Source organism: Agelaius tricolor, unplaced genomic scaffold, assembly GCF_023055355.1.
Source record: "Agelaius tricolor isolate 1412-34295 unplaced genomic scaffold, bAgeTri1.0.p SCAF_24, whole genome shotgun sequence".
Taxonomy (NCBI): Eukaryota; Metazoa; Chordata; class Aves; order Passeriformes; family Icteridae; genus Agelaius; species Agelaius tricolor.
In genome coordinates this window covers 376,890-401,774 of record NW_027269284.1, presented here as the reverse complement: position 1 = coordinate 401,774, position 24,885 = coordinate 376,890, and the positions used below count along the sequence as shown (strand labels likewise).

General features: G+C 48.5%; 1 protein-coding gene across 3 annotated transcripts in view; it reads left to right on the top strand.

Annotated features, from left to right (window-relative positions):
* The window catches only part of PTPRA (protein tyrosine phosphatase receptor type A), a 125,980-nt gene extending 101,396 nt beyond the window's left edge, over positions 1–24,584 (top strand). For all 3 annotated transcript variants that reach the window (XM_071447179.1, XM_071447178.1, XM_071447180.1), the window contains 18 exons: positions 1,814–1,898; positions 3,551–3,624; positions 6,591–6,727; positions 10,050–10,140; positions 10,613–10,689; positions 11,560–11,596; positions 12,712–12,809; positions 12,926–13,045; positions 13,950–14,116; positions 15,361–15,496; positions 16,389–16,538; positions 16,649–16,742; positions 17,697–17,773; positions 19,477–19,611; positions 21,528–21,653; positions 22,607–22,758; positions 23,392–23,527; positions 24,229–24,584. In XM_071447179.1, coding sequence (XP_071303280.1) covers positions 1,814–1,898; positions 3,551–3,624; positions 6,591–6,727; positions 10,050–10,140; positions 10,613–10,689; positions 11,560–11,596; positions 12,712–12,809; positions 12,926–13,045; positions 13,950–14,116; positions 15,361–15,496; positions 16,389–16,538; positions 16,649–16,742; positions 17,697–17,773; positions 19,477–19,611; positions 21,528–21,653; positions 22,607–22,758; positions 23,392–23,527; positions 24,229–24,303 — 1,967 coding nt within the window. In that variant the 3' untranslated portion in view covers positions 24,304–24,584. The remainder of the gene's footprint in view (positions 1–1,813; positions 1,899–3,550; positions 3,625–6,590; positions 6,728–10,049; positions 10,141–10,612; positions 10,690–11,559; positions 11,597–12,711; positions 12,810–12,925; positions 13,046–13,949; positions 14,117–15,360; positions 15,497–16,388; positions 16,539–16,648; positions 16,743–17,696; positions 17,774–19,476; positions 19,612–21,527; positions 21,654–22,606; positions 22,759–23,391; positions 23,528–24,228) is intronic.
* Positions 24,585–24,885: the final 301 nt, after the last annotated feature.

Below are 24,885 nucleotides of genomic sequence, written 5' to 3'. Positions count from 1 at the left end.
TTCCCAATAAATTCCTCTTGGGCTCTGGGAGAGGCAGAATTCCCAATAAATTCCTCTTGGGCTGTGGGAGGTGCTGCTACATTAGGGCAGTAGATGAGAAGGACAAAAACATGAAAAACCAGGATAATTCATTTTTCTTATTTGCCACACTGGGCTGTTACCTTGAAATCATGACACAAAAATCATGTTTTAATAGAAATATTTAGAAAATATTTTAAAAATCATATGTTTTAATAGAAATAACATTCCCAGAGCTCACAGCACAGAGGGACAAACACAGAAATACAATCAGAGTGCCCTTGGGTAGCTCAGAGGTGGAAAAAGTAAGCTCCTAGGGGAAAAAAAAAATAGGGAAATGGGCAAAATAAACCCCTAGGGAAAATAAACCCTAAGGAAATCTGCTGGCTGAAATTGCTGAGCCACATGGAGCAGGAATCTGCAGGGAAATGGATGCACAGAAGGTGGAAAAGGGTCAAGCCCTGCAGCCTCTTGGGGCTGTGTAGACACAGTGTGGTGGCCCCCTCAGATGGAGGGAGCTGATGGAAAATGGAAATATCCCCAGCTGGCATGGCTGGCATCCACATTTGTCTGAAAAAATGCCCTTCAGGGCACTTCTCCTCCCTGGTTGGAGCTGCTTGGCTTCCAACCCATCTGGGTGATTTGCCAGCACCAAGCACTGATTCACTGACCTCCAGCATGAGCTAGAAATGGGTTCTTTAAAGGGAAAATAAAATCTGTTGTGGGATTCGTGCAGGATGGGAGTGTTTCAGAGTAATTTAAGTGGTTTTGTGAGGGAATTGTGAGGTTCCTGCCCTTGAGGAGCTTCTGCAAGGGAGCCAGATTGGGTCACACTTGGGTGCCTGGTGGTGTCTGACCTCTCCTGCTCTCCAAACTCTGTATTTCCACAGGGGGTTGAACTAGATGGTCCTTGGAGGTTACTTCCAACCCAAATTATTCTATAATTACAGAATTGTGGAATGGTTGAGTTGGAAAGGATCTTAAAACTCATCCAGTTCTATCCCAGACACCTCCCACTATCCCAGGCTGCTCCAAGCCCCGTCCAACCTGGCCTTGGACACTCCCAGGGATCCAGGGGCAGCCACAGCTGCTCTGGGCAGCCTGGTCCACACCAAACCTCATCCTTGGAGCTGTTCAGATCCCAGGGGCAGCAGGAAGCTTTGTCCTCTTGTCCTGTTTGACAAAGAACTGGAAGCAAAATCGTGGTGGTGTTTCAAATGTGGCTGTGGGATCTTAGGTCACAGTTTTCTCCCATTTTAATATAAAGTTTCTTATCACATACCAAACATTCCTTACACCAATCTCATGGGCCTGGTAGGAACTTCTCTTAGACCCTTAAGTCTCAGGCAGGAAAATTTTGTAGATTTTTTTTCTTTTTTGGAGATTTCCAGCTGACAGAGGAAATTTTTGCTGGTGGCTGCTGGGCCACCACGTGCACATTCAGCTGTGCAGAAGGAATCCCAAAAAACCCAGTCCCAACTCTCTCCATCACTGTTTTCATCTGCAAGGTCACAATTTCACAGTGACCAACTCTTGGAGAAGATTGAGGTGCTCTGAGTGGTGGTTTCAGGTTTTAATCTGACCTGGGAGTGTCTGAGGCACATGCTGCTCACTCATCCTTTTTTGTTTTCACTCTCAGGCTGGAAAATTGCAACATCACTTAATACTATTTATTATTTATTATGTTTTTATTACTAATACCATCATCAGAATTGTTCTTCAAGCAGAAATTGTTAAATGATGGCTCTGGATGTTTTCCAATGTCCATAACCACACCTTTCTCTTCCTCTTGCAGATGAGACTCCCATTATAGCTGTGATGGTGGCCCTGTCCTCCCTCCTAGTCATAGTATTTATTATTATTGTTCTGTACATGTTGAGGTAAGAGCTGCTTTAATGCTGGGTTGCCTTGTTTGACAGAAACAATTCCTGAATGAACAGGAATGAGCCTTTTGTGCTGTCTCCCAAGCTAAAGGCTGACACAGCTGGTGCTTTGAAAAGAAACCTGTAAGGACAATGAATGAAAATGATGTTTGGGGTTATCTGGTGAATGATGCTCGTTCCTTTCTCTGCAAAGCTGCTCCTCCTGTGGGGGATTCCTGTTCTGCCTTTCAAAATGTCACTTTTAGCAGGGTGGATTGAACTGAAGCCCTGTCAGTGTTGGGAAAAGCAGGTGAAGTTTCCTTGTGAGGCTGCAAATGATGGATTGAGTAATCCAGGGAGGCTGAACACAAAGTCCTTTCAATGTGTAATTCCTTGATTCCCATTTTGATAGCAAGCAGGATCCAACATCCAAACTGTTTTGGGTACTAAACCTCACATGGTCCCTGTGCACCTTTCACTCCTGTGAATTGCAGGAGCTTTGTGAGGAGTGTTAGGTGATGCTGTAATTGAAATTACAGCACAATAAAACCTTCTTAGGTCCATTTTTTAGAATCCAGGCATCTGCCCTGCTCAAAATGAAGCATTTCCAGCTCCTGAAAGCATAACTAAGAATGTCTTTATTCACCTGCAGTAAACATTTTAATTTACTCACCAGTTTGGTGATTAAGTAAGTCTTAAAAAAAAAAAGAAAAAACAATTTCCTTAGCAGTGGAAAACTCCCCTCTGTCTCCTGGCTCCAGGCCTGCCCTCACAGCAGTGAACCTGAGGAGAGTTTTGCCTCAGGAGTTCAGCAGCAGCAGAGTTTGAGTCCTTCCCACCTGGCTTCCAGCCCTGACAGAAAGGGTTTGTGTTCACTGCCCAATGATTCAGCAAAACTCCAAATTTCAGGCAAAATGAGCATGAGCAGCTGCTCCAAGTTAACAGCACATGGAGCAGGGATTTGCTGCAGGACAGATCAACCTGGGCTTTGTGTGTGCTCTGCTGGGTCAGCCCAGGGAGCAGGGACTCCTTGGGGTGTCCTCTGCAAAGAGCACCCTTAAAGCTCTCTCTGGGCTCCTGCAGCTGTTCCAGATGTGCTCAGTGAAAAGCTCTGCTCACAGCAGGATTTCAGAGCTCCTGCAGCCTCCTGGAGCCGCCAGCTCATCCATGAAGCCTTGAGAAAGTGTGGCAAAAAAAGGGAAAGCTCTTTGGGTGCTTCTAGATGGTTGTGATTATATTCATGGGTTCTCACCTGTAGTAAGTTGAGTCAGTGTGTTGTTATCAAAATCATCCTTTATTCCTGTGTGGCCTTCTCCACATCATTGTTGTTCTTCTTCACACAGTAACAGGCAGCTGGATTAAACCTGGTTTGCATATATCCTTTGAGCAAACTATAGAAAAGAGTTTTCTTCCATCATAAGGAAGAAGTGAGATACTGCTACTTCCAGAAGTTTTTTCTGCTCTTTTTATTTTTCTGCTGTTAGATCAAAGTAGAAAATAGGTAAAATCTGAACCAATAACTTCCTTTTTTGAGAATTTCAGAATTTTGCTACCTTTTAGTGTCCTACTCCTTTTGTCAATATTCATTCTTACTTAGGTCTCATCTGGGAGGGGACCTGGGCTTCCTGCTGGATATTTACTGACTTTTCCACCCCAATTCTCCTTGGCAGGTTCAAGAAATACAAGCAGGCAGGGAGCCACTCCAACTCCTTCCGTCTGTCCAACGGCCGGACAGACGACACAGGTGAGTCCACCTGCTGCCACACAGGCTCTCCCCCACCTCTTATTTTTGTAGGCAAGTATTTTTTAATTCCTATTTTGTTGTTGTTTCCTGACCTCCTTTGTTCCATGTTTTCTGTGGTTTTGGCAGACTTTCACAGAATGAAGGTTTATTTCCCAGCTTTCGTTCCACTGATTCGATGTTTGCCCTCAAGTGGTTGATATTAAAATGGGTGATCACTTCCAAAATCACTACTCACATTCCTCTTGAGTTTTCACAGTGTTTATTTGGCTCAAATGAGAACCTTTTTTGAAAAAAACCCACATCTTTGGGGAATAATTAAACATTTTTTCTGCTCTTTCTGATTAGTATGGTCTCTGATTAAAACTCAGAACTTCACACTAACTGTGGACTCCAAACTAACACTTCCAGGAGATAAAAGGGAATGCATTTATTTTCATTATAAAAACATTTATGTACCTCCTAAACATGCACAGATGCATTTTAAAGCCTTGTATAATGTCTAAATTCTTCTGCCACTGAGCTGTGAGCCAGAGCTGACATTGAGGGTCTGAAGTTGGGCATCTCCATCCATGTGTAGGCACTGATTAAGATCTGAGGAGGCCTCTTAAACTCAGTTCAGATGCTTTTTCAGCACTCCTTCCACATAAACCAAACACCTTCTGAGAAGCACTAACTGGAATTCAGCACCTTTTTTATTTTATGTTGGCTGCTAAGACCTTCCCTGCCATCTTAGCTCACTGTAAACGGAGGTGTGAACTTCATAAACGCTCAGCTGTGTTGCTGTAACCCTCACATGGCCTTTCTGGGCTCTGCTGAGCAGCACAAGCAGCAGCTGCCCCTGCTGTGCCCTCCTGGGAATTGTTTCACAGTGCTGGTGCCAGACTTTCCATGGGAGAGAGGGAGAAGTTGGAATTCAAAGCCAGGTGGTCTCCAAGCCCTGCATTGATTTGTCCTCAGTGCCCTGTCCTGCCTCTGGGAGAGTGTAGATCCCAGAGTGTTAATCACCATAGGATCACTGATTTTTGGGGATTGGAAAAGTCCTTTAAGATCATCCAATCCAGCAGCACTGCCAAGGCCACCACTGACCATGTCCCCGAGTGCCACATCCACAGGGCTTTTGTAGCCCTCAAGGGATGGGGACTCCCAACAGTGCCCCAGGCAGCTGTGCCAGGGCTGGACACCCTTTCCATGATGGAATTTCCCCAAATATCCACCCTGAACCTCCCCTGGCCCATCCTGAGGCCGTTCCCTCTGCTCCTGTCCCTGTTCCCTGGAGCAGAGCCCGACCCCCCCGGCTGTCCCCTCCTGTCAGGAGCTGTGCAGAGCCACAAGGGCCCCCCTGAGCCTCCTTTGCTCCAGGCTGAGCCCCTGCCCAGCTCCCTCAGCTGCTCCTGGTGTCCCAGCCCCTTCCCCAGCTCCATTCCCTTTTCTGGACACCCTCCAGCTGCCCGAGATCTTTTTGTGAGAAGCCCAGAAGTGCCCCCAGCACTGGAGGTGCCCCAGCAGTGCCAGCACAGGGGACAGGCACTGCCCTGCCCCTGCTGCCACCCCAGTGCTGCCACAAGCCAGGTGTCACTGTGCTCAGAGCAGCCTGGTCTGGTGGAAGCCATTTGGACCAAGATGCTCTTTAACATCCCCTCCAACCCAAACCACTCTCTGCAGACACAAGGACAACCCCAAAAGTGGCACATGCAGGGTCCCTGTGCTCCCCTGGGCTTGGCTGGGCAGTGCTGGCCATGGGGCACAGCTGGTGGCACCTGTGACCCCTGTGTGAGAGACAACTGCTCACTTTAAAAATTTAAAAAGGTTTATTAAACCTTGACAAAAATACAACCAAGGACTACATAAGGAAAAATTCACAGCCCCTCATGGGTACTACATGGACAGTTCATCTTCAAGATGGATGCTCAGTCTTTTATACCCCTGGGGGCTGCATCAGCCAGCCCTGGCCCCTCCCAAAGTCTGTCAGTCAGCTCTTCTGTGCCATTTATCAGTGGAAGCTGCTTTCCTGTGGCTGGATTGGAGCTCAGGTGTTGCCATGGCTCAGCCCCTCAGCACCCCCAAGCTTTTCCATTCCCACCTGCCCCATGCCAGGGACACCTGTGCAGCTCCTTTGTACCTGTCCTGGACAGCCCAGGCTGTCTGATGGCAACAGTACAGGGGGGAAAGGGAGCTGTGGGGAGAGCAGAGGACACAATCTAAACCACAATAACATAACCATACATCCCTAAAGCTTTTCTTAATATTCACACAAAGTCACCCCTTAATTGTGAGAGCCAATTGTTGCCACGTTTCCCTTCACAGAGAAAAGCAAGGCCCAATTCTTCCCAAGAATATTTCTGGGTTTCACATTCTCTGAAACCTCAGAGAAAGGAAAAACAATTATTATGTCATTTCCTGCTCCTGTGTTGTTCAGAAGTGGAATGCATGGTGGAAGATTGTGTACCTGAAGGGAATTGATAATTGGATTCTGGTGTGAGTGTTTTGATTCACTGAGCAATTGAATCCAGGTGTGTGTGTGTGTTGGGACTGTCAGGACAGTCACAAGATGTTGTGCACTGGAGTGCTTGGCAGATTCAGTTTAGATGTAATGTAATATAATATAGAATAAAATAGTATAATAAAGTAATTAATTAGCCTTCTGATAAGATGGAGTCCTCCTCATCATTTCTCCCCACCTCCAGGGTCATCTTGTTACTATAGCATTATCCATCCATGATAGTTACTATAATGTTACTATCCATCCATTATAGTTATTATAACATTACTATCCATCCATTACAATTACTATAATGTTACTATCCATCCATGATAGTTACTATAATGTTACTATCCATCCATTATAGTTTTTATAACATTGCTATCCATCCATTACAGTTACTATAATGTTACTATCTATGCATTTTAGTTACTCTAATGTTACTATCCATCCATTATCCATCTGTAACACCCGGGTGTCCTTGCAGAACCCCAGAGCATGCCCCTGCTGGCCCGCTCGCCCAGCACCAACCGCAAGTACCCTCCCCTGCCCGTGGACAAGCTGGAGGAGGAGATCAATCGCCGCATGGCCGATGACAACAAGCTCTTCAGGGAGGAGTTCAACGTGAGTGCCCCTGCTGCTGCCCTCAGGGCTGACTTTAGGGTCTGCTTCTTGGTTTGGAAGGACAGGTGTGTGCTAAGGAAGGCAGGAAGCCCCCCTGAAATGGGAAACGTAAGCCCGCTCCCTCCCAATTGTTGTGATTTTGAAATTAAGGGGCTCTGATGTCGCTGTAGAGCGCGACAGCACGAAGCACCAAGGCTCCATCAGAAGGGTGCCTAAGAGAGACTGATTATAGCAACATGTTGCCTTTATGGTTTTTCAAGATGTTTACATTTATTTCATAGACATGTTCACTGCCCATTGGTCATAAGAAAGAAACAAAGTTCTCAATAGATGAACAAGGAGCCACGTCATTCTGTGAGTCAGTGAAACCCCATATCTTTTAACTTTCTCTCTTCCATCACATTGTCATGGGGATAGCCTTAGTGTCTTCCTAAAGAGAGATATGGGGCTTTCCTTATCTTTAGGAAGCCTTTGCTGGCTCACAAGAATAGCACAAAATGCCTTTCCTACACTCTCAGGCAAAGAGATGGGAGCAGGAAGCACAGAGGGCAGGCTCAGGGTGTCTGTCCTGGAGCAGGTCTGAGTGAGACACGTTGTTCTGGCTGTCTTCAGTGAGCTCTGCTGCACTGTGGGGGTGCTTGGGCTGCCCTGCTGCTCCTCTCCAGACTCCAGCCTGGGAGAAACCTTCCTGCAGTCTCCCTGCCCATGGAGGGGGGTGGAATGAGGTGATCTTTGAGGTCTCTTCCAGCCCAAATCCCCTGGGACTCTGTCTTGGTTTGGAAAGCCAGGTGTCTGCTAAGGAAGGCAGGAGCCCCCCTGAAATGGAGAATGTGAACCCCCTCCCTCTGATTGATATAATTTTGAAATTAAGGGGCTCTCAGGCAAAGAGATGGGAGCAGGAATAACAGTTCTTTAATAGGGAAGAAAATGAAAATAAAATAAAAATGCAGTGATACAAAACAACACTGCCAGAGTCAGAGCAGGCCCTGTCCCCCTGTGTGTCAGGGGGTGGCACAGCCCCATCCCATGGGGGCTCAGCCCTCCTGCAGTGCCAGCTGTGGCTCTGCTGGAGCAGGGATCCTGCACAAGGGGGGAGTTTTCCTCTGCAGCTCCAGGGCTGCTGGAGATGGGCCTGGGCTCCCTCTGGCCATGCAGGGCAGCAGAAGCTGCTCCTCTGGCAATGCACTGGGCAAAGGCTGCTGTGCTGTCCCAAAGCTCAGATTGGATCCAGGTAGGAATGCTTGGCTCCTCCCCTGGGCAGAGCATCTCCCCATGGGATGATGGAATTGGATCAGCCCTGCAGGGACACTCACTGGCCATGGACAGAAGAGAATTAATAATGAATGGCCCATGAACAGCAGAGATCTCCTGGAGGGAGGATTGGTTGTGGAAGAGATAAAGAAAACTGCCCAATGAACAGCAGAGAACTGCCCCACCTCTGACAGATGGCAGGAGAATACACATTGCCTTGCAATCTAGGACAGAGGGTTTCTTAAAGGCTGAGCAGTGGAAGGGCTGATTCTGTCCTTGAATCTGTGACAAACTCTTCATCCTCATGCTCACTGCAGAAAGCAGAGGGTTTCTAGCAAACAGCTCTTCAGAGTTACATTTTCCTGGGTTCAGGAATGATCCTGGATGTCTTGAGGTCTTCCAGAGCTCCCCTGCTTGTTGGTTGCCTCCCAAGCTCTGCCCCCCACCTCCCAGTCCTCATGGCCTTAAATCCACAATCAACCAAAAGAAAGCTTTGACAGAGAAACAGGAATGAGCCCTCTTATTTCAGTGAGCTGTTAACCCTGAAACACAATGGTGACAGTGTGTGGGACAAAGGCTGGCCTTCAGCTGTGAGGAGTTCAGGCATTGTGCTCGTCCCCCAAGCCCAGAGCATTTCTTCAGGGATGGCCACAACCCCTTCTTGACATTGCTGGGCCTTGCAGCTTGTGACAATGGATGTGTTTTGGCTTGTCAATACAAATGGAATGGAATGGAATGGAATGGAATGGAATAGAATAGAATAGAATAGAATAGAATAGAATAGAATAGAATAGAATAGAATAGAATAGAATAGAATAGAATAGAATAGAATAGAATAGGAGGTAGGTTCATTAAGGTTGGAAAATATTATCTCTTTTCCCAACTGATAATCTCCCTCTAAGATTCTCAAGTCCAACCATTAACTCAGCACTGCCAAGACCACCACTAAACCATGTCCCCAAGTGCCACATCAGTGCCACATCCACGCTTTTGGCTTCTTTAACACTTTCAAGGATGGTGACTCTACCACTGCTGGGGCTGGTCCTGGGACTTGACAACTCCTTCTGTGAAAATATTTTCCTAAATATCCAATCTAAACCTCCCCTTGCACAACTTAAGATTGTTTTCTCTCCTCCTGTCCCTGTTCCCTGGGAGCAGAGCCCAATCCCCCCTGGCTGTCCCCTCCTGTCAGGAGCTGTGCAGAGCCACAAGGGCCCCCCTGAGCCTCCTTTGCTCCAGGCTGAGCCCCTGCCCAGCTCCCTCAGCTGCTCCTCATCACATCTGTGCTCCCAGCCCAGGTCCAAGCCATGATATGGCACCATAAGAACGAGGAGAAGATAAAAAAAAAGCCACTGCGCTTTGTCCAGCTGCTACAAAACTTGATCCCTTTCCTGGTCGTGCTATGATGAAACCAAATAGGTGCAATGAATGCCCAGGGAGGGGGATTTTAGGGTTATAAATACCTGATTGCCCTGGACACTTCCTGCCATCCTGTCAGCTGGAGGAAGGGATGGTGGATACCTCCAGAACATTCTTTGCTGTTCAAAGAGGATGTGGAATAACAGTGCTGGGGAAGCAGCTCCTGTGCTCGACTGGGAAACCCAGGGACAGTGTTCCCTGTCACCCCAGCCCTCCCCCCTCACCAAAGGCTCCCTGGGGCTGCTCCTGCCATCACTGGGTGGGCTGGGGTGTTGGGGGCTTAATCAGGTCACAATTAGCAGCACTGTTAATGAAGGAATCTCACTGGAGCCTCTGTGGACAGGAATCAGGAATGAGCTCGTTGGTGCTGCCGGGTGGGTTCAGAGCTGGAGGCTTTGCTGCCACCTCGTGTCCATGGATCAGGAGATTCCAGATCTCTTTCCAGAGGGATTGGCTCTCTCTGGCCCAGTCCAGCTATTTAAATGGTCACTTGGAGCATTGCTGCTGGGGTGGAGGTGAGGGGTGTGGGTGGTGGGGACACATCCAGAGGGGCAGGATGCTCAGATGTGGCAGATTTTCCAGATTTTCCAGCATATTTTTCCTGCTGTGCCATGAAAACTCATGGAAAACCCTTTTTTTCCTGCCATTTCAGGCTCTCCCAGCGTGTCCCATACAGGCCACGTGTGAAGCTGCTTCCAAGGAGGAGAACAAGGAGAAGAACAGATATGTGAACATTTTGCCCTGTACGTGTCAGAGCTGCTTGGATGGGGGGGGAAACACTCAGGGGCTCCTGCCAGGGCTCCCCATTCCTGGTTTTGGGATGGGCAAGGGCACAGATGAGGGCATTTCACCTCCCAGCTGGGTGGCTGAGTCTGCTTTAGCTTTGGATACCTGGGAGGAGAAGCTCCATGGAGCCAGGAGGCCATGGAGAGTGAAAGGAATGGGAAATGCCAGAAGGGACAACTCTTGCCTGGTGGCATTGGGCAGTGGGCTGGTTTGGGGTGTCCTCAAATATGCACTATGTAGGAAAAAAACTACCTTGGACAAGATCTAGGACCCCTCTGGGTTTGAGCAGGAGGAATTTGGGGGCATAAAGGTGTTTTTGCAGTAGAGCCAGGAGTGTGGGCTCCACTCCAACACCTGGATTCTCACTAGGCCAAGTGGCAGCAGAGTGGAGGGGGTGATCTTTAATGCAGAGTTTTAATTTCCCTCCAGATGATCATTCCAGGGTTCACCTGACTCCTGTGGAAGGGGTCCCTGACTCCGACTACATCAACGCCTCCTTCATCAATGTGAGTTTGGGGGTGTGAAGGGGAGATCCCTGCCAGGAGCAAAACCAGGCAGGCTTTGGAGAGAGCTGGGCAACCACTCCTGCTGGAGCTGGGCATTTCTGATCAACAAACAGCAGAAAAATCGTAGAATCTTTGAGGTTGGAAAAGCACTCTAAGAGCCACAAGTCCAAGCATTCCCCCAGCACTGCCAGGCCACCACTGAGCCCCCAGTGCCACATCTGCATGGTTTGAAATCCTTGAAGAGTGTGGCCAGTTGATCATCAGTGCTTCCCAGGGCTGGGTGTGGGAAGGGGATGGAGAAGAAATCAAGGAATCCAGCTGAAATGGAAGCAGCATTGCCCTGCTGTGCCCCTGGGAGGAGATGGGTCCTTTGTGGTTGTCACCATGTGGCTCCAATCAGCTGGAAGGGTCATGTGAGAGATGCAGGCAAAGCAAAACTCAAAAGAGCTTTTTCCTCCCCAGTAAATGAAATACACAAAACCAGTCCCTATGAGTTCTACAGCCCCTCTTTTCCAAGGATCAATGCTGAATTTTCACATGATGCTCTGGATGCAGGGTCTGACTGCAGTGGAAGGGCTGTCAGATACCACTTCATTAGTGCCTTGTGCCAACAAGTGGGGTCATTCCTGCATTATGGGAGCATGGGGAGAGTTCCTGTGGGAAAACAACCCTTTGCATAAGGATTTTCAATGATTTCAGCCCATCTTTGGAGCTGATTCCCCCCTCAGAGGCTGCAGCCCCTTCTCTGCATAAGGGAGAATGAGCAGCAGAGCAGATGCCAGCTCTGTTTGTTCCTGAAGTAAATGCATTTCATGGCTCTTGTGTTAGAGAAATATTATTTTTTCTTCTTTTTTTCTTCTTCTCTTGCAGGGGTACCAAGAGAAAAACAAATTCATTGCTGCACAAGGTAAATTCTTGACTATTCCCATTGCTCTGTTGGGGGCAGCTGGGCTGGGTCCCTCTGCTCAGTGGAGCTGTGCCCCTCTACCCACAGCACAGCATCTTGCAGAGCTCCCCTGGTCAAAAGGAGGCCTGGCTGCCCCACAGATTGCTCCCAAAATTATCTTCCCAGTCAAAGAGCAGTGCTGGATGTCTTGATGGACAGAGAGAAGTCCTTCCTGTGCAGTCCCATTGCTGGAGGGTGTTGTGAGCTCTGGAAATTCTGCCAGGGAGCTGCTTAATTAAATCTCCCAAATCACAGAATCAGGGAATGGTTTGGGCTGGAAAGGACCTCAAAGCTCATCTCATTCCACCCCACTGCCATGGACAGGGACACCTCCCACTATCCCAGGTTGCTCCAAGCTCCCTTGAACACTCCCAGGGATGGGATAGAGAGAAACATCCTCATGATCTTCAGAAATCCAAACACATCCCTAAAACCAAAATTCCCACTCACAGGGTGGGGATCATGTCAGCAACAGGATGTTAGCTGCCCATGGGAGTGCTTTGTGTTTCCTCTCTGGACTTGCCAGTGGGTCAGGGCATTCCTGGCCAGTTTCCCTGGCTCTGGCTGGAGAAGGAGGCTGGATCAGGTCCCTCAGCACTTCCAGGCTCAGGTTAAGCTTTGGCTCTGCTGTTCTCTTGGCTCACCCTGAGCCTCAGGCTTGGCAAGGCAGTGTAGGCTGAGTTAGCTTCGTGTCTGGCAGGCAGCAGGGAACTCTTCCTGTGCCACACTGAAATGGGATCCCATGGCTAAAACCCAAAATCCCAGGGCAGGACTCTGGGACAGCCACAATTCCCCTGGGTGACCTTGGGCAAGTCCCAGACTCTGTTTGCCTGTTGTCCCTTTCTTGAGCTAAATATGGAATTCCTGACCATAAAACAAATCCAAATATTCCAGGTATTGTATGATAGGATTATTCCTTGGATCAGGCATACCCAGACACCACAGCACCTCCAGTGACCTATTGGCAAAAAATGTGTTGGATCATCCCTGACGTGTGACCTCACACACTGAGTTTTGGCCCCAAATTGTAAGAGGTTGATCCCAAAGAGGACTTTTTTGGTTTTTCTTCCCCTCAGGACCAAAGGAAGAAACAGTGAACGATTTTTGGAGGATGATTTGGGAGCAAAACACAGCAACAATTGTCATGGTGACCAACCTGAAGGAGAGGAAAGAGGTCTGTGCCAGGAGGTTTCACAGGCTGGGATTTGACCCTATGGGCATGTCCTGGAGCTATTCCCAGCCTTGTGAGGGTGTCCAGAGCTCACCTGCACCTGTTTTTTCTCCTCCCAGTGTAAATGTGCTCAGTACTGGCCAGATCAGGGCTGCTGGACCTACGGGAACATCCGAGTGTCCGTGGAGGACGTGACCGTGCTGGTGGATTACACCGTGCGCAAGTTCTGCATCCAGCAGGTGCCCAGAGGGGTCACCTCCCCATCCCTCCCTTCTCCACACTGGGCATCCCAAAGGTCTTGGCTCAACTCCTCCAAGGCTCTGTGAGAGCAGAGTTGGCATGAAATGAGCCCCAGCACCCATTTTTAAGCAGAGTTGTTAAGAATTTATTCCTCCCAAAAGCCTGTTCACAGTGGTACCACATGGCTGTGCTGAGAGCAGGGAAAATGAGGGATGCCAGGGCTGAAATTCCATCCTGAAGTACTCCAGCACTTGCTGTTAGCAGTGTTGGTTCCTGCTCTCACCCACAGACACTTAATGCCTGAAAATAATCAGATTTATCCCCTCAGCTGAGACAAAATCCAGCGCTGTATGTGTTGGGTTTGATTGCTTTCCCATCTGTCACCACATTTCCTTGTCCTCCAAGGAGTCTCTGGGTGTTTTAGTCACTCTGTTTGTTTTCCTGCCTCTCTTGGAGGCAGGCAGGGAAGAGTTGGTGCCTGTAAACCTGTCTGGACTTTGAGGATGATCCTCCTGAGCCTCATTCTTCACTCCAATGGCCTGAATTGTGTGTGTTTTCCTCCCCTGCCTTTAATCCGAGGATGATCTGGCCAGAGGAGTGGGAAAGGATGGAGGAGCAGCTTCTGTTTGAGCTTGTTGGGGATGAAATATGGCAGCTGCTGCCAGGCTGGATCCACAGGCTGGCATCTCACAGCCCTCAGATGTGGTGGGATGTGGTGCTGGGTGGTTAAAATGTCATGTTTTTAGAGACTGATCTGTCCCAGAGCCTGAGTCCATGCCCTTTCAGCTGTGGATGCTGCTTAAGCTCCATCTTGGGTCTGCAACTCCCTCTCTCTCTTAATTTTGGGGGAAGAAGGGAAACCTGAGTGTTTCTCCTTAACCTGAGTCCTCCTTTGCCCTGCAGGTGGGAGATGTCACAAACAAGAAGCCTCAGCGCCTGGTGACCCAGTTCCACTTCACCAGCTGGCCTGACTTTGGGGTGCCCTTCACCCCCATTGGGATGCTGAAATTCCTGAAGAAGGTGAAGACCTGCAATCCCCAGTATGCAGGAGCCATAGTGGTGCACTGCAGGTGAGTCCTGGAAAGCATCTCCTATTTAAAAGGATTTTTTAATTTTTTTCAGTCAGGTCTTTTTCATTATCTTTATTTAAATTTCCTATGTTAAACGGGGATGTTCCTCATGGGGACATGCAAAAAAATGCATGAATTGAAGGAAGTTCTTGGAATCAGTGATTTTAGGGTGTTACAACTCATCTGGAGGGGTCATTTGGATTGGCTGGGTGCTGAGTGAGCCAAGGTGAGCACTGGTGGCATCTCCCTTGGCATGAGAAGATAACATCCCTCTTTGGGAGGAGGCAGTACTGACCTGACAGATTGCCTGGAGCAGTGGCCAAGGAGATTGGCCTAACCTGGAGTGGTTCCAGGCACAGCAGCAACCCTGAGGGAGCCACAGGGGGCTCCACATTGCAATAAGGAGAATCCCCATGGTTAAAGGCGGAGATGGTCACGTTTGCACCATCCCATGTTCATTTTTTTTTCTTCTTGGGAAGCAAGAAGAAAGGACACAGATGGGCAACCAGCCCTGTATGACCCTCTCTGCTGGTTTCTGCTCTGCCTCAAGGGGAAGGGGGTCCCAGTGCTGAGCAGGTCCTTTCCCTGGAGAGCTCAGCATCCTCTTCCTCTGCCCCAAACCAGGCCATGGCAGAGGGTGGAGCTGGCTGTCCTTGTCCCAGCCAGGTGCACTGTGCTCCCCTTGCCTTATCTCTGTCTCCCATTTGGGGTTTGGTGACTCCCCAGCTGATTCCAAGAGCTTTGTCTTCATTTCATGTCTGCTGGTCTCATTGAAGACAATCCAGCACCACTCCCACCATGGGCAAGGACACCTCCCACTACCCCAGGCTGCTCCAAGTCCCATCCAACCTGGCCTTGGACATTTCCAGGCATCCAGGGGCAGCCACAGCTGCTCTGGGCACCCTGTGCCAGGGCTCCTCACCCTCAAAGGGAACAATTCCTTCCCAATATCCCACCTAACCCTGCCCAGAGAGGGAATCGGGGTAAAAGTGAGAAAAGTCAAGGCTTGAGACCACAGAATGATGGAATGGTTTGGGAAGAGACCTTAAATCCCATCCAGTGCCACCCCCTGCCATGGCAGGGACACCTTCCACTGCCCCAGGTTGCTCCAAGTCCGTCCAATCTGGCCTTGGGCACTGCCAGAGATCCAGGAGCAGCCACAGCTGCTCTGGGCACCCTGAGCCAGGGCTCAGCAGCCTCCCAGGGAACAATTCCTAATTTCCAATGTCCCAACCCTTGTGCAGTGCCGGGGTGGGACGCACGGGCACGTTCATCGTCATCGACGCCATGCTGGACATGATGCACACGGAGAGGAAGGTCGATGTCTACGGCTTCGTCAGCCGCATCCGGGCCCAGCGCTGCCAGATGGTACAGACAGATGTGAGTGTGCTGCTCCTGCCCCGCCCCTCTGGACAGGCATTTCCTTCATTCCCTTCACCCACTCAAAGCCTGTGTGAAGGTTGTGCCATCCCTCATTTTTTGGGTGATTGTCTTGGTTTGGAAAGCCAGGTGTGTGCTAAGGAAGGCAGGAGCCTCCCCTGAAATGGAAAATGTAAACCCCCCACCCCTCCAATATAAATTTTAAATTAAGGGGCTCTCAGGCAACAAAAATTATGGGAGCAGGAAATAACAGTTCTTTAATAGGGAAGAAAATGAAAGGACAAAATAAGCAGTGCAGTGAACTAAATCAACACTGACAGAGTCAGAACTCAACCTGACACCCTGTTGGTCAGGGTGTTGGTAGCAGTCCCATTGGAATTGTGGCTCAGCCCTCCTGGAGTGTCAGGTGTGGTTCTGCTGGAGCAGGGATCCTGTAGAAAAGGGTGCAGCCTTCCAGTGAAGATGCAGTGGAAGAGGCAGCTGCTGTTCCTCTGGGAAATCCAGTGGAGAAGCTGTGCTGGTGTCCCAGGATAATGTCCAGATCATATCCAGGTAGGAATGCTTGGCTCCTCCCCCTGGGCTCACATCTCCCAATGGGATGCTGTAGTTCTTATCAGCCATGCAGTGACATTCGATAGCTGTTATCAGGGGATTGATTGAGATCACTCAGAGAGAGAGATAAGGAAAACTGCCCACTTGACAAAAGACAGCTGCCATACAGATGGTAACAGAATACATCTTGCCTTGCAATCTGGAACACCTGCCCTCAGAAAGTAACTTGTATGGGGGAGGGGGAGGTGTAGTTATGAGCAGTGAGAACAATTTTAAGAAGGAGCATTTCAGAGAGACTCAGACTTGCTTTTACTCCTTCCTTGTCCCTGCAACCCTGCAGATGCAGTATGTGTTCATATACCAAGCACTTCTGGAGCACTATCTGTATGGTGACACGGAGCTGGAGGTGACCTCCTTAGAGATCCACCTCCAGAAGATCTACAACAAAGTGCCAGGGACCAGCAGCAACGGGCTGGAGGAGGAGTTCAAGGTGAGTGTGGCTGTTGTCCTGTCCTGGTGGATCTGCTGGGATGGTGCAGGGATCACCTGGCACTGGGGGGGGCTCTGAAAATCCCCTCTGCTTTGCTCCTTGCCCTGCAGAAGCTCACTTCAATCAAAATCCAGAATGACAAGATGAGAACGGGCAACTTGCCAGCCAACATGAAGAAGAACAGGGTGCTTCAGATAATTCCATGTAAGGCTTGTTTGGCTCAAGGTCTGCTGGGTGTGGGGACAGGAATTGGGCTGGAGAAATGGGACAAACAGGGACCTTGTGATGTTCAAGGAAAAGGGCAGAGCCCTGCCCCTGGGGAGGGACAAGCCCAGGTACCAGTCTGGACTGGGGTCACCCAGCTGGGTGGAAAAGCAGCTTGGAGGAAAGGACCTGAGGGTCCTGACAGACTGCAGCCTGAACCTGAGCCAGCAAAGTGCCCTTGTGACAAAAGGGACAGTGCTGGCCTGGGCTGTGGGAGACAAAAACTTCCAGCAGGTCCAGGGAGGGGATCCTGCCCCTCTGCTCAGCACTGGGGAGGCCACACCTGGAGCACTGGGTCTCAGGACAAGAGAGACATGGACAGACTGGGGACAGCCCAGGGAGGGGACTGGGAGAGCTGGGACTGCTCAGGAGAAGGCTCCAGGGGCCTCATCCCTGTCCATGCACACCTGCAGGGAGGGTGCAGAGAGGACAGAGCCAGGCTCTTGCCAGGGGTGGCCAGGGACAGAACAAGGGGCTGTGGTCACACACTGACCACAGGAGGGTCCCTCTGAAGATCAGGGAACACATTTTGCCTGTGAGGTGCTGACACAGGTTGCTCAGGGATGTTGTGGAGTATCCAGCCTGAAGATACTCAAACTTTCCCTGGACACAGATGGGCAACCAGCCCTGTATGACCCTCTCTGCTGGTTTCTGCTCTGCCTCAGAGGGGAAAGAGTCCCAGTGCTGAGCAGATCCTTTCCCTGGAGAGCTCAGCATCCCCTTCCTCTGCCCCAAACCAGGCCATGGCAGAGGGTGGAGCTGGCTGTCCTTGTCCCAGCCAGGTGCACTGTGCTCCCCTTGCCTTATCTCTGTCTCCCACTTGGGGCTTGGTGACTCCCCAGCTGAAGGCCATGCAGGTTCTCCCAAATCTCAGATGGTTCTGTTCTGTTCCAGATGAGTTCAACCGAGTAATCATTCCAGTGAAGAGAGGGGAAGAGAACACAGACTATGTGAACGCTTCCTTCATCGATGTGAGTCTTCTCCAGTCTTCTTCCCATCTTCTCCCAATGGAAACCACCTCATGCTGCTTCCTTTGGGAAGAATTTATCCCAAACATTCCTTTTATGGGTTTTGTACAGCTCCCTCCATGTGACTTTGCTTTGTGTCACTGGGTGGTGCTGGTTTCTTTCTCCAAGAAACCCCCAGGTATATCCAGCTCCTTGTGGGAGAGGAGAGCTGGAACCTGAGCAGAGCCTCCAAATCCTGGGCTCATTTCTGCCCCTCTGGGCTCTGCTGATGGCTGTGGAGAAAGGATCCATGTATCCATGGAAATAACACAGCACTGGCCATTTGGTCAGAAAACATCCACCAGATTAGCTTAGGGAGCAATACGCAATCCCAAAACCTTGGAGAGGAGCCAGGTCAATCCCATTACACCTGTCTGGGTGGTGGCAGGAGGAGAGGCAGGGAGGTTAAGTGCTGTCCTCACTCTGAGGAGGAGATAAGTGATTGCACATCCTTCTCTGCTGAGCAATCCTGTGGACTCCAGGGAGACATCTCAGATGAGTATTGATCTCCATGCAGTGATGCCAGTGCTGGCCAAGGCACAGACCCTGCTCTTTTCCAGCCCAATTTCTGTTTTCCTCTCCCAATGACACAGGACTCTTTTTTTTCCCCAAAAAGGCAATCACTGGTTTTGCCACTAAAACCAGTTTATTCCCAGTTCTAACATCCCTAATTAATTGCTCCCTGAAATCTCCTTTGCTGGGTGCCTGCTGTGGCTGTGGGAGCAGCCAGGAGCAGCTGCCTTGTTGTGCATCCAGATCAGAAAATTTCCATGGCACGTAAGCAATTTGGGCTGAGGATTCAATTTCCTGCCTCTGCTGAACTTTGCTTAAATGACAAACTCCAAATGACGAAGCATCTGCAGTCACAGCCTGCAGGGAGGGCACAGGGGAGTCACAGGGGTTTGGAAACAAAAACTCTTTGTGGCTGTGGAAGAGCCAGAGTCATCCAGCCTTCCTGCTGGTTTTCACAGATCATAGAATGGTCTGGCTTGGAAGGGACCTCAAAGATCATCCAGTGCTGTTTAGTTGTGCTTGCTTCTTCCAAAAATCCCCGTGGTATTTTCAGGGTCCCCACTGGCAGGAAGGAAATGATGAATCTGACTCCATGTTCTTAGAAGGCTAATTCATTATTTTATGATATTAGATTATATTAAAGAATGTTATACTAAAACTATACTAAAGAATAGAGAATGGATACTTACAGAAGGCTTAACAAAATAATAATAAAAACTCGTGACTGACTCCTCAGAGTCTGACACTGCCTGACTGTGATTGGCGATTAAGTCAAAACAATTCACATGTTGGATAAACAATCTCCAACCACATTCCAAAGCAGCAAAACACAGGAGAAGCAAATAAGATAATATTGTTTTACTTTTCCTCTGAGGCTTCTCAGCTTCCCAGGAGAAGAAATCCTGGCAAAGGGATTTTTCCAGAAAATATGATGGTGCCAAATCCCCAATAAAAGTTGTACTTGGAGCTAAGGCAAAGCTCTGCTCCAGCACTCAGAGCTTGCAATATTGCTTAGGTGTGCTGGAAACCCAAATGGATCAAGCTGGGTGTGTGTAGGGGATGTGATCCTCCCAAAATTGAGCTGAGCTTGGTGGGTCAGCCATGTCCAAGAGGTTCCTGCTGCTGGTTGCACTGACCCTGCTCCCAAATTCCAGGGGTATCGCCAGAAGGATTCCTACATCGCCAGCCAAGGGCCGCTGCAGCACACGATAGAGGACTTCTGGAGGATGATCTGGGAGTGGAAATCCTGCTCCATAGTGATGCTGACAGAGCTGGAGGAGAGGGGCCAGGTAAGCTCCCAGGATCAGCTGCACTAAACAGCAGGGAGATCGATAAATGGATGAAGAGCAGGAGTTTGGAATGGGATGATCCTTAGGGTCCTTCCAGCCCAAACCAGGCTGTGATTCTGGGAGTTCCTGAGGTCTGTGGGATCCCACTGTTAGCATTCAGAAACACACAATCACAGAATGATTATATGCAGGTGCTTTTACTGAGGAGCTCTGGGTGTCAGGGGTACAGACCCAAATCTGACTCCAACATGGGTTCAGGGTGAACACTTTTATACCCTTATCATTATATAACTACATGTTAATTATTAAACTTATATTGTTCTATTGTATGCATTGATCTCATCCAAGCATGGATTCTTGTAATCTCCATCAAACCCCCCAAAGATCATTTCTCATGATTCTTGTTACTGTGGGGGTACCAGTTGTTGTTTTTTCTGGGTCTGGATTGAAGGCCCTTGAGATGGTAGCTCATGTTCAGACTCAAGTGTTTATTATTTCTTATCAGTAAAACAGTCTCACTACTGTGAGTTCAGCAGCTTTTCATCAGAAGGCACAAAATGCCCAACAATCTCTTGTTCCAAGGTCTTTTAAGACTAAACTATCCAATTAAGAGCTGACACCTGGATTATTTTCCCTTTTAACCCAATAACTGATCCCCAAGAGCCCACAATGCAGACTTTTCTGCCCAATTACAAAATGCCACCCAAACCCATGGAGAAGGAGGAAGAAGAAGCATGAAGCAGAAACCCAGGATGACACCCTGTGCCCTCCATCTTGCTTCCATCCACAACATACTAAAAATCCCAAAACCTCAATTTCTCACCAAGTGATACACCTGCACTACTCTATAATCTATTTCACACTTTTGTGGGTTCCAGTCTATCTTGAAGTCTGGGAAACTTTCTCCATGAATGAGGGTCAGAGTCAATGCTGCCCTGGGGGTCAGGGCACCCCAGAGCACACAGGGAAATATTTCCAGTGCCCTGGGTTTCCACAGGTACAATTCAACAATAATCATATGCAATTACCAAACAATCATTACATTTAACAATCATATCATTTATCATATTCATTAAATGATTATACAAGGGCAGTTTCACATGATCCAGTAAAGCTCAACACCACCTGAAGTTGGGCAGCTGCCAGGAGATTCTTCTCTCCAAATCCATGGGAAGAATAGAGGGTTTGTCACCCTGTGGCCTCCTTTGTAAGAGCCTAAATGAGAGATGTGGGACTCCAGGGGTTCTCCAAAATGCAGTTTATTACATCCAAGAGTTACAGCAGTCCAGGGTGGTGGGTGACAGAGCCTGTGCCTACAGCTGTCAGCTCCAGCTGCAGGCAGGCCTGGAGACCCTTTGGTTTTGGTTACAATGCATTATAGACTTTTCTTTTGGTCACAATGCATTATAGACTTTCCTTTGCTGAGCATCTTCATACAGTAGAACCAATCTATACCTTAACTTTTATCTCTAGCCCATCATAACTACTGTAATTACCATATTCATGTCACTGTTCTCCAATCACTATAAGTTAGTGCATTACAGTTTCAGCTAGAAGTTGTTTTTCAGTTTTCTTGCAGTAGAAAATTCTGAGACATTTTTTCTACTTGCAACATTTGCTGCCTTGTTTGCCTGTGCTCTCTTTCTGCTTGGTAAAAACTTCTTCTTGTTTGGGGTGGGTTTATCCTTTGCTCTAAGCCATAAAACCCCTTGTAACTCACACAAAATACCCTTTGCCTCCTTGGTTATCCAGTGAGACTGGCTCAGCAATTCTTTTCTTTTATATCAAAACTTGCTTCCATCTCTATTCCTTCTTCATATTCTACATCCAAAAATCTTTCAGCTAAACATAGACATCTGTGAGACTTTCTTGACAAAACTTTCATCCTTCCCAACCCTCCTGTGCTGCCCCCTCAGGAGAAGTGTGCCCAGTACTGGCCGTCCGACGGCTCCGTGTCCTACGGGGACATCACGGTGGAGCTGAAGAAGGAGGAGGAGTGTGAGAGCTACACAGTGAGGGACCTGCTGGTGACCAACACCAGGGTAAGAGCCTGGCTGCTCCCCCTGGCTGTGGTGGGTGGTGGTTGAGGGTCCCCAGGACGAGGGAAGAGATGAGAACCTTGACTCTGTGTTCCAGAAGGCTGATTTATTATTTTATGATATATATTATATCAAAAGAATATTATATACTAAAACTACACTAAAGAAGTAGAAAGGATTTCATCAGAAAGCTAGAAAAGAATGAGTAATAAAATCTTGTGACAGACTCAGAGAGTCTGACACAGCTGGCTGTCATTGGCCATTAATTAAAAACAATGGACATGCTGGGTAAACAGTTCTCCAAATCACATTCCAAAGTAGCAAAATATGGAGAAGCTTCCCAGTTTCTTAAGAGAAAAGATCCTAGCAAAAGGATTTTTCAGAAAATATGTCTGTGACACCTGGAGACCTCTGCCTGCTCCTGGGTTTCACTGCCAGGAGCCCCTGCTGCTGTTCCATCAGCTCCCCATTGTCCCAAAGGGATTTTATCCCTGTATCCCTGTCCTGCTGCTCATTCCTGCTGCCCTCACCACCAAGCCTCCTTCCTGCTCCCCATTCCCCACACTTCCCTTACTCCTTGCCCTGGGAATGCCACTCCTCCACAAGCAGCTTTCCTACAAGGATTTTGCTTGCTTCTTCCAAGAATCCCTGTGGTATTTTTGGGGTCCCCCATGGCAGGAAGGAAATGATGAATCTGACTCCATGTTCTTAGAAGGCTAATTTATTATTTTATGATATATGATATGAAATGATCTGATATGACATTATATTATGCTATATTATGCTATACTAAAACTTATCTCCCTCCTGCTCCCCATTCCCCACATTTCCCCTACTCCTTGCCCTGGGAATGCCACTTCTCCTCAAGCAGGGATTGTTATCCCAAAGCCCTGAACCCCCCAGGGTTCCTGGGTGCAGATCCCTCAGCCTGACCTGGAGCTGTGCCCTCCCCACAGGAGAACAAGAGCCGACAGATCCGACAGTTTCACTTCCATGGCTGGCCAGAGGTTGGGATCCCCGGGGATGGGAAGGGGATGATCAACATCATTGCAGCAGTGCAGAAGCAGCAGCAGCAGTCTGGCAACCACCCCATCACTGTGCACTGCAGGTAAAGCCTGGCTGGAGCAGCTGGGCCACCCCTCTGAGGGATCTGCTCCACCAGGAGCTTGGGAGATGGTCAGAATCCCAAATTATGTCCTGGATAAAATGGGAGAGGCTGGGGTGTGGTATTTTCGGGGTGCCCCGTTGTTGGGAGGAATGATGGATCTGACCCCATGTTCTCAGAAGGTTAATTTATTATTTTACCATCTATATTATATTAAAGAATGCTATACAAAACTATACTAAAGAATAGAGAAAGGATACAGACAGAAGGCTAAAATATAATAATGAAAAACTCATGACTCTCTCTAGAGCCCTGACACAGCTGGATGATGATTGGTCATTAAATAAAAACAATTGACATGAAACCAATGAAACAATCACCTGTGGGTAAACAATCTCCAAACCACATTCCAAAGCAGCAAAACACAGGAGAAGCAAATGAGATAATAATTGTTTTCCTTTTTCTCTGAGGCTTCTCAGCTTCCCAGGAGAGAAATCCTGGCCAAAGGGATTTTTCCAGAAAATATGACACTGGGGCAGGGCTGGCTCCTCCAGTTCTCCAGAGCTTCCCAGGTGGATTGTCCTCTGGGCAAAGGCAGCAGGGGTTTTCCCTCAGCTCCTGGTTTCTCTTTCCCAGTGCTGGAGCAGGAAGAACGGGCACCTTCTGTGCGCTGAGCACTGTCCTGGAGAGGGTGAAGGCAGAGGCCATCCTCGATGTCTTTCAGACAGTCAAGAGTTTAAGACTACAGAGGCCACACATGGTGCAGACACTGGTAGGTGCCTTCTGACCTGCCAGAACCTCAGCAAGGATGGGCTGGGGGGCTCAGTGTTGAGCAAAAACCTCTTTGGTGGAAGGTTTTTGCTCTCCATGGAAGAGGGAGTGAGGGAAGGTGTGGGTTCATCATCCCTGGAAGTGCCCAAGGCCAGGTTGGATGGGGCTTGGAGCAACCTGGGACAGTGGAAGGTGTCCCTGACCATGGCAGGGGGTTGGAGCAAGGTCATCCTCAAGGTTTCTTCCAACCCAAACCATTCTAGGATCCATGATTCTGTGAGGGTGGGCCAGGAGCTGTCTCCCCTTCCTCTTGTTAAGGCACCAAGTGCCTTCTAAGCACTGACAGAAGTTGTAGGAACCTCCTTGGGCACATCCTCAGCCACAGTCCATACATGAATGAGCTGAAACTCCTGGAGAAGTGCCCTGGAGTGGCTGTGGAACCCTGCACATTGGTAGAGTTGGGGCTGGGTGAGGTCTTGCAAGAGGGGTTTGCTCAGGGTTTTAGGAGAAAAGTCTTTTGGGATCCAAACAGAACCTCAGAGCAGGAAGGGGAAAGCAGAATTTCTTTGGCCATGAGTACCCCAGGAAGGGTTTGGGGGTCACAGGGAGGTGGGACCTGCTCTGGACACCTGCCCAAGCCTCAGGTGCTGTCTGAGGTGTGGATCTTCCTGCTGTGAGCCTGTTCTCTCTGAAATCCCACAGGAACAGTACGAATTCTGCTACAAGGTGGTGCAGGAATACATCGACGCCTTCTCAGACTACGCCAACTTCAAGTGAAGAAAAACAGGAACAAAAAATCCACACCCACCCTCCCTGAAACAAATGACAGAAGAGTTGCCTTCTTTAATATTTTGTAATATTCTGTTTGTTAATATACCCCCCCAAACAAAACAAAAACAAAACCTATGTGTATATATCTTAACTGTTTTAGAGGTTGGTACCATAAGCTTCATATTAGCTGGAGATTTTATATGTAGCAAAGTGTTAGTGCAGATACTGTTGGCTCCTTTTTTTCCAATGTTTTATTGGGGAATTAAATAGCTTGATGTTTGGATTAATATTGTCATACCATCTCTCTTCTGGAGAGTTGATACAGGCTGTTATTTTGTTTGTAAATCTTTTTTTTTTTTTTTTTTTTCTTGAGGGAGTAAAACCTTTTTAAAAAAAAAGGAAAGAAAGATATCCTGGATCTCATCTGAAACAAAACCTAAACCCCCTCCACCACCACAACCCCACCAGCACAAGCTTTTCCAAACCTGCAGGGAAATGGTTTCACATTTTTCTGCTGGTCAGCTCTAAAAAAAAAAAAATAAGGAGAAAAAAAAAAAAAAAGCTCATTCTGTGTGTGTGTTTATATAT